The sequence below is a fragment of the Uloborus diversus genome, unplaced genomic scaffold, assembly GCF_026930045.1.
Source record: "Uloborus diversus isolate 005 unplaced genomic scaffold, Udiv.v.3.1 scaffold_15, whole genome shotgun sequence".
Classification (NCBI taxonomy): domain Eukaryota; kingdom Metazoa; phylum Arthropoda; class Arachnida; order Araneae; family Uloboridae; genus Uloborus; species Uloborus diversus.
Genome location: NW_026558209.1, coordinates 684951 through 694494, shown reverse-complemented (window position 1 = coordinate 694494; position 9544 = coordinate 684951). Strand labels below are relative to the sequence as shown.

The window sequence follows — 9544 nt, the reverse complement described above, 5'->3', positions numbered from 1 at the left end:
TGGTCACTGCGCAGATACCACTTTTAAAGGCTTAGTATTTGTCACTTACGTTCAAACTGCCTTAGCAAACTAAGCAAATTTGCTGTTACGACTTTTTTCTTAAAGCTTTTTTTGATATTTCGTGTTCACAAATCGCCGAAAAACTTGACATTTAGGTAAATTAAATGACTAACGACCACCTGGTGACAATAACTCAATTTTGATAAAATGTGCAGGTACCACATCTGTGCTTAGCACGGCAGTATTGTTCTCATTTGACTGTTTTGAATTCCTATGATTCTATTTTCACAGCACCACCGCCAGCTCAGTCATTTCCAGCCGAGGACTGCAGTTTCGTACTTTTTAGCACTCATCGGCCCGGCATAGGAAAGTGACTGAGCTGGAGATGGAAAACCTCTTAAAGGAGCCAAGAGAGCCAAACAAACTGGTAGCTAATGTGTTCAGCTCATGTGATTCCTGTTCCGGGCTGATGAGTGCTAAAAAGCACGAAACTGCAGTCCTCAGATGGAATAACTGAGCTGGTGGTGTATTTTAAGAATAATGTAAATAGTTAAAATACTCTGTAAATGATAAAAATAAATACTAAGAACGTAATCTCTCCACATGCTACTTTTGCACAAGATAACTAATACAACAATGCAAACTGCATGACTATGGACTATAAACTTCGATGATGAAACCCATTAAAAAGTAAGCTAACTCCAGCTCATCATTTTCAATAAAGGGCGAGCAAAAAACTTGACATCTAGCGACTGCCTACAACGACGAGAGATGATCAAACAGAAAGAACAGTTTAAATACCCCCCCCCCCCGGCTCATTAGCATATACGAGTCACGTGATTGGACACTCGTCACTGTTATGGTTAAGCACACTTGCTATCAGATTCCTTCTAGAAGCTTCCATGTGACGTCATCCACTACGTAGTTCCCGCCAAAGGTGGACGAAAGTGAAACAAACATTCGGTCGATTCGACCAATGTGAATGAGTGCTGATAAGAATCTTTTACCCCAGTCATGCAGAATGATTGGTAATACATTATAAGTAAGGAAAAACATTATTTTACTCTTGGTGTTGTGAGGTGATGAGATAGGATTATTTACTGTTGTTATTAACAGGCATTTATGCCTAACACATACACACACTCATGCCTGCGCACAGACACAAACACACTCCTACACATACTCATGCCTGCACACAGACACGAACACATATGCCTACATACACACACACACGAACGCCTACACAACATGCACACACACGCACATTCATACACACACACGCTCGTGATTGCGAAAAACATAATTTGAATTCAAGATGCCAAAAATTCAAATTAATATATATATTTTTTTCATTTCTATTTTTATACAGATATCCATGCAAAGGGAGACGCACCACTCGAAGAATCAAATTTTTCCTCTCCATCGCTCTTCTTGGATGTGAATGCAAATGGATGTGGCTGCGAGCCACAGGCTTCTAAAACAGATGCGAAAATATTCAAATCTGAAGAGACTTCAGTTGTTGATGAATCTAATAAAGGTTAGTCAAAAAATAATGCCTGTGCTAAATCCATTATGTATTTTTTGAAATGTGAAATTAATACTGAAAAAGTTTTAAGAGTACTTCGATTTTTTGATAGTACATGTTATTAATACTATGATTATTTAATACTATGAAAATGTTGTCAGCTTACACACTCAACACTTTTAATAATCATACTTTCATAAAGGTGAAGCTTCAAACTTATTGTAACATTAATTGTAAAGTGCAGAGAGTACTCTAAATGCAGTAAATTTTTTTTCTTGACACTAGGAATGAGTTGCATTAAAAAAACTAGTATGTTGTGGCCATCACGAAACTTTCTTCTATATATATATATTTTTTTCTGATCCCTCCCCGTGCTTGACGAGGAAGCAATATTCCTAACAAAAACAAAATGACACATGCAAAAACTTGACGACCATCCCAATGTCTGAATGATTGCGAAAGCAAAGCAAAGAGTGAAAATTGAAAGTTATTTTAAAAGCCTTGCTTGAATTAATTACAAATATTTTATTTGTTAACAAACAAAAGATGGCAACAGTTAAAAATTTTAAATCATTGAGATAATATTTCCTATCATTTCCATACAATTAAAATCACGAGAAATACGCAGACGATAATCTATTCGATTTATCTTTCTTATTGTTGCATTAATAAAGCTATTTTTATTTGCAAAAAAAAATCAACACTGCTTGGAGCGATTGGCATCAAAATTGAACCAAAGCCTGTTTACATATGGATTCACATATATTCCAAATTTCAACCAGAACGTAGCACTACTTCTTGAGATAGGGCACTCACAATGGAAAAAAAGCACAGGTGATTGCACTACCCCCTTTTTAGCTGTTGACACCAAAATAAAATCAGTTCTTATACCCACTAAGGGCTACTCGCCGATAAATTTTTCTTCCATTCCGTTCATTATTTCTTGAGATACAGCAGTCACAATTGACGACAAAAAAGTTATATAACTCAACCCCCGTTTGAGCTATTGACACGAAAATTGAATCAGCGCCTGTTCCTGTTAGGAGCAACATACGGACCAAATTTTGTTTGATTCCGCCAGTTACTTCCTGGGTAATAGCAAGCACGCATAACTCAAGAAACGTCCCATTGCTCCACCCCCCTTGGAGGAATTGGCGACAAAAACCAATGGGCACAAGTTCACATAGGGGCACATATGTGTACCAAATTTCGGTCGATTTCATGCGGTAATTTTTGCTGTAGAGCGGCCCCAAAAAACTGGTCACACACAGATGTGACACAGACAGACAGACATTTTCCAAAAATAGTCGAAATGGACTCAGTGCACCTCAAAACGCTCGAATCCGTCGAAATTCGAAAATTTGCACGAATCCAATACTTCCCAGGTAGCATTAACTCATCGGATTTTGCTCGGCCGATCATCGACTCCTCCTAAACTCATCGCGTAATGCACGCTGATATCGTTGCGATCAGAATCCGAGAACGGTTTTCGATGAGCTGTTTTTTATCGGAAAACTATATCGTTACGATCAAATTTTCCGATGAAAATTTGCCGAGCTGCATTTCATCGGAAAAAGAGATCGTAACGATCAAATTTTCCGATGATAATTTGCCGAGCTGCATTTCATGGGAAAAAGAGATCGTAACGATAAAATTTTCCGATGAAAATTTGCCGAGCTACATTTCATCGGAAAAAGAGATCGTAACAATCAAATTTTCCGATGAAAATTTGTCGAGCTGCATTTCATCGAAAAAAGAGATCGTAACGATCAAATTTTCCGATGAAAATTTGCCGAGTTACATTTCATCTTAAAAAAAGTAGGTCGTTTAAATTTTCCGATAAAAATTTTCCCAATCTAAATTTTTTGGAAATCTCCCAACTGTTAAAATAGGATAAATTTTATTATTCGAATATCCGACTATTGATCAAACGTAAGGCTATACAAATCAACATTCAAGTTTGAGAATCGGAGGAAAAATGACTGAGACTTTGACTCCGAATCCGACTCCTGGATTTTGGAAGGGTTTACTTCAATTTGCTGCAAAATCAATTCAACTTTAACTCCACGATTCCAACGCCGATTACCTCACTGGAATTGCGAACAAAATGAGACTCCGGCTCTTGAATGATTTCTCTCTATCTCCAAAACAATTCCACTCCTGACTCCCAAAATTACCGACTCCAACTCTTCACTAGCTGGCGCCATAAGTATATTCACTGAATAAAATTCTCACTTTCCGTTCAGAAATCTGTCATGGCCTTGCCACCCGATAGATGGCGCCACAAATGATATTCCATTTAATACATTATTTTCCGCCATGGGGCGAGCATAACTTGTCTAGTGGTTAGCATATGAATCTCGTATTCCAGAGGACTAGGGTTCGATTCCCGGCTAGAGCGATTAAGATTGAACTCATGAATCACGCTCATCCAAAGTTCTTAAATTAGAAATTAATTAAAAAAGTTATTAAAAAAATATATATTAAGTAATTCCCAAATGACGTCATCCAAAAATACCCCTCCTGCAAGTTTTTTTCCCACTGTTATTTTTTTTTCCTCCTTGCTTGTCCCTATATAGTAGTTGTTACTACTTCTCATCGTATTTTCATCCTAAATTCATCGCCTCGGAACGACAGCACTGCTCGTATATTGCTCCAAATTTCATCGTATTTTCATCCAAAATTCATTGCCTCGGAACAGCACGGCTCGTATATTGCTCCAAATCTCATCGTATTTTTATCCAAAATTCATCGCCTTGGAACAGCACTGCTCGTATATTGCTCCAAATCTCATCGGTATAGGGAGCAAAATTCATCGGATTCCGATGATCGGATTCTACTATTGCCGATGAGACATATTGGAGCAATTTCCGATGAAAACTCATCGGAATCCGATCATCGGCCGATCATCGATCGATCAAAGTTTGATCGGATTTCGATGAACGGCCGATCATCGGCCGATGAGTTGATGCTACTCGGGTTTCTTCTATATATTAGATATAGAAGAAAGTAAAAATATTTCTGTATATATTGTCACCTCAGAGCAATAGTAAGACATTGAATCTCAGGAATAACAGTTGGGGAGAGAGCCTGGGGACACTTTTCACATTTTAATTTTTAACGTCAATTATTTAATTCAAATTTAAAATCTAAAAGTCACATTAAAATGCCCCAATACACTTCTGTAATTTAAATATTTTTTTTAATTCAGACAGTTTGAAATAAAATATTGCCAGCCATTTAAAGTAAGAGTTCGAAACTGTCCCAAGATACAACATCCCATTGTACCTAGGGACACATTCTATTTTACCATGGGACACTCTTCATAATTAAGGAAACAGCCATGTACTTGAACCAATTTCGCACCAAAAAACAAAAAATGATTTTTTTCACGGTAATGAATTAAATTATGAATAATAAATCATAAATAATGAATTATTATCTAACATTAAATGTGTTTAAAGTAGATTAGAACATTTTTCCATATTCCTAAACATATTTTAATTATTAAAAAATTATGCATATGTTGCACCTTGGGGCCTGTCCTGAGGTACAAAATGTTTGGCTGTCCCAAGTTACGATCACCGTGTGGTTTACGAAAAACCAAAACGGTGGTCAATCTAGATGCACTTCATTATTTTCTCATAACCAAAATGTTAAAATTACTTCTCTTTCATAACTAAATAAAATTCAGTTGATTAGTTTTTCAAATGCAAAGACAGAAGATGAAATAAAAATAAAGAAACTTTTGGAGTCGTGAAATTTTCTTTCTCTCACAAAATCGTCAACTTAACCCTTTTCATGCTGATTTTTACCATGGCACCATTTAGTGGTGAAGGGTACTATTAGAGCTATTCTTAGGAATTAGCAGTGTCCCAAAGTACAACACTCTCCCCTAAGCTATCTCACTGTTACTTTATGCAATGATATATATTGCTACAAATTCTGTAAATAGTGATTACTTTTATGATTAATTTGTTGTAGTCTGGCTAAATTTGGCGTTTATTCCATTATGTGTCATCTAAAATTATCTTACGCATTATAACCTGTTAATAGTTTTTTTAAGGGGTTACAGTATCTTTCAGACATTTTTCTAAATTTAAGTAAATTTTATATTTTTTTGAAACCGTAACATGCATACTTATTTCGTAATCAATAATTTAGTTTGAAAATTTAAAAATGGTGCCTACTTTTTTTGAAAATTCAAAAAATTGAGAAAAATTTCAATTTTTAAAAATTTCTAAGGCTTTATTTTTGCACTAATTTAAAAAAAAAGTTTTTTGCTAAACAATCACTATTATCATCTCTAAAAATCTGTGCATTCATTTGCTTATGAGTTTATTAGAAAATTTTCTGTGATTAATTATGTAAAAAATCAAAGGTTTTTTTTTTTAATTTGGTTTTCAAAGATTTAACAATCTCCAAACATTTGAGTCATTTATAAAATTCTTATCCCATGCACCGTTTTGTCAAACATGTTATCCCAATTGCAAAAAGTATTACTTTCAAGCTGTATCTTTAATAGAAAAAAAATCCTTAGGGATTCTAATGACATGAAAACACAAAAAATCCATCATCAAGAAAAAGCAATTTAAAGTTCTTCTTTTGCATAAGAACACATAGCGAGCATGGCCTAAAACCGCTCATAATTTTTTAAATATTTGAACTAAAGCAATGAAACTTTTCCCCTGTGTTCAGAATAGTTTTTTGTTTTGAAATAAGCAATAAAAATTTTTTGATTGTTTCATCATTTTTGACATTAATTATCTAATTAAAGGATGACATTAGTCATCCCTTAAAATGAACAAACACCCCCTTTACATTTTAATGAAGTATACGGTCCCCTCCTTTCTAATTGATAACATTCCTGAATGAATGAAAAAAAAAGAGAAATATTTGTGGAATCAAATTGCATCGAAAATTGCTATGGTTAGTTGAGCAGTTGTTAACGACATTTCTAGTTCATAGCTATAAATAAATCTCCTGTGTTTGCTCAAGAACTGTGTGGTCGTTTCAAGAAAGTTTGAAGTTGCACCGAACTCGTAACAATGTATAATTTAAAAAATATACTTCAATTAAATGAAAATATCATGTTTGCCACTCTAGATTTAATTTCCTACTTTCAGGGTTCGTACCCTCCTTCAAAACTCCTCCAATACGCCTTCATTTTGGAAATTTTTTTGAAGGGCCCTTCAAACTCCTTCATTTTGGTTTCGACTCCTCAAAACTCTTCCTTTTTTAGAGTTCAAGACTACATTATCTTCTTCTATAACAGAAACTTAAAATACTTCAATCGACAACTTAACTCGTCTCAAGGGCGATTGTATTACTGGGATTTTAATGTAGTAATTTCGTATATATTTTTTTCATTAAGATGTAATTTACAAATTGATTGAATGTGAAAATATTATTAGATTACCAAGCCATTTCATAAGTGAAGTAAAACATGCTTAAATGGTGATTGGCTATTTTTACAAGTTTTATTATTGTTGTTTTTCCCTCCATTTGAACGGCAAAAGTCAGTTTGTCTAATTGTTATTTAAATATTTAAAAATACACGAGTAGATCTACTATGTTAAGTGATTGTGTTAAAAAAACAATTGTTTAGTAAATTGCAGTTATGATATTGTAAAAAGGGTCATCCACCAGTGATGTTGATGGGGCTCATGAAATTGGGACAAGGGGAAGAGAGAGGGTGACAAAAAGTGACATCACACAGTTATTGTAACACTATGTTCATAAAAAATATGACATGTGGCAGGAGGAAGAATTAGGTGAAAAGTGATAAAGAGGAAAGGAGTTCAGATTAGTGGTGCGACATCGATGTTTCAAAACATCGATGGTATTGATATATCGAAAAAAAAACATCGATGTTTTAAAACATCGATCTTTTTATTAATATATAGCATAAATTTTTCAGTATACTACACTAATTTAAGCAATATAAAAGAATACGTACCCTACGAATATATTGAAAATACTGAATCTCAAACCAGGAATATAATTTAATAAGAATAAATTCGCAACTTCTTGGTATTATAGTAGGACAAAAACTGATAATATAAGACAAGCGCTGATTAATACAAACTAGTTATAGTAATAGGGAAATATTTTCAAACTAAATGAAATTGAAAGTAAATTTACATCAAAAAAGAATCTAAGAAAAATGTATCATAGCACTTACCGTCAGTTGAATGATGCGAAAAAGTTGTGTTAATTATTTGAAAAATATAAAATTAATTCTAACCAGACCCGGCTCTTGGGGTTGGCGACCTATGCCACCGCCTAGGGCGGCAGAGTTTAGGGGCGGCCAATTTGTAAAATGTAAAGAGGCAAAAAAAAATAATAATAATAAGGGGGAAAATAAAAAACTCAAATTAGTTCCTTTTTTCTTCTGTAGCTCAAAATCAGCAGTACGTGAGAGTACGCTCGATGATTGAAGATAAAAAATACATATAGGCCAGGGGCAGCTCCTGTCAACATCGCCTGGGGCGGCAAATCGATCAGATTCTAACAATTACTTTTAAGAGCAAGAAATACTGTTCAGCTCCGACAAGTCGAGCAATGCCTTGAACAAGTCCATTTCTTTCAAGGGAGAGCAATCGGTATGAAGAGGCATAGTTAGGCGTGGTGGGGCAACCATTGCAAACCTTTTATTGGCGAGAAAATCCTGTACCGCTTGCTAATACAGTAAAACCTCGCTACAACGATATTTTGGGGACCAGAGATATATATTGTTGTATAGGGATACATTGTTATATCGAGGGCCTACATATTTTGGGAATATAATAGGATTTTTTTTTATTTTAATGTTATAGTATATGCAATCCTAACAATATTATGTCCCCGGAGTCTTAACACAAGGACTGTTTGGCCTGGATTTTTTTTTCTTTTTATTTTAATAGTAACTACAAAAATTTTTGAAAAACCAGAAAGTCATTCTTTAGATGTGTCCCCATTCATTTCTGAAATAAATTATTTTAAAACGTTATATCAACATTTTACAAACTTAATTTGTAGTACTATATTAAGCATACTTAAAGGTGTAAAATAACGTCCTTGAACTAAATTTAATTGGTATTTAAATAACCAAGGTACGCCATTTTAAAGTTTGTCACCTGGTTTCATGTCGTTCTCCTGTCCTTGGAATGAGTTCCACTATTATAGATTTAAACAAGGAATTTTTAATCTGTTGTGCTACAACCCTGTTTATTACCACCACTTTGTTGGATTATTTGAGCATTTTGTTAATATGATTAGTCCGCTGTTTTTACTAAAACTTTGAAGTTTAAAAATGGGTATGTAACATTTTCAATACATTTTACAGCGGCGAAAAGGAATAAGTACACAATTAGCAGTAAATCTTCTCTTGTCAGAAAAAACGGAAGAAAAGTTCAAAAGTTGATAAAATAGGATATTTTTCATTATTTGAAAAACAAATTATCGTAATAAAGGGGGGTTGAAAAATTTTAAAAATATTGTTTTACAGGGGTTTATTGCTGTAGAGAATATCGCAATATTGAGAGGAAGATAACATTAATTCCTATGCGAGTTCACCGGCTACACGAAATATTATCGCAGTTGAGGGATTATCGTTGTATCGGATAGCGTTGTAGCGAGGTTTTACTGTAGTTAGGTTTAGTAATATTGTTCGCCAAATGGGCAATACACTGCCAACTAAAGCCACAAATTTATAAGCCGTTTTTTCTCGCCCCTATTTCAAGTAACGGAACCGATGAATCGGTCAGGCAGCGGAGTTTAACTTTCCAGAGGTGGACAGTATGTGCTGTACTGTTAGTTAATAATTAAACACAAATTGTCAGTAATAGAGGGATGACTTGTTGGGGGAAGTCGATAAGTAACCCCGAATATTGGTGCTGACAGTTTGGAGAAAAAGAAGTTTGTTTACTTTGTCCCCCCGAAGCGCATTTCTCTTTTTGCAGACTATCCCACTAGTCAAAGAAAGATATCTTCCCGTTGGAACAGAAGTTGCCATCACTATCAATTATTTTAAAGTAA

At 34.5% G+C, this 9544-nt stretch overlaps 1 protein-coding gene across 1 annotated transcript in view; it reads left to right on the top strand.

Annotated features, from left to right (window-relative positions):
- The first annotated feature begins 7277 nt into the window (after positions 1-7277).
- The window catches only part of LOC129233033 (ankyrin repeat and LEM domain-containing protein 2-like), a 56067-nt gene continuing 53800 nt past the window's right edge, over positions 7278-9544 (top strand). The window contains exon 1 of the mRNA XM_054867114.1: positions 7278-7299. Coding sequence (XP_054723089.1) covers positions 7278-7299 — 22 coding nt within the window. The remainder of the gene's footprint in view (positions 7300-9544) is intronic.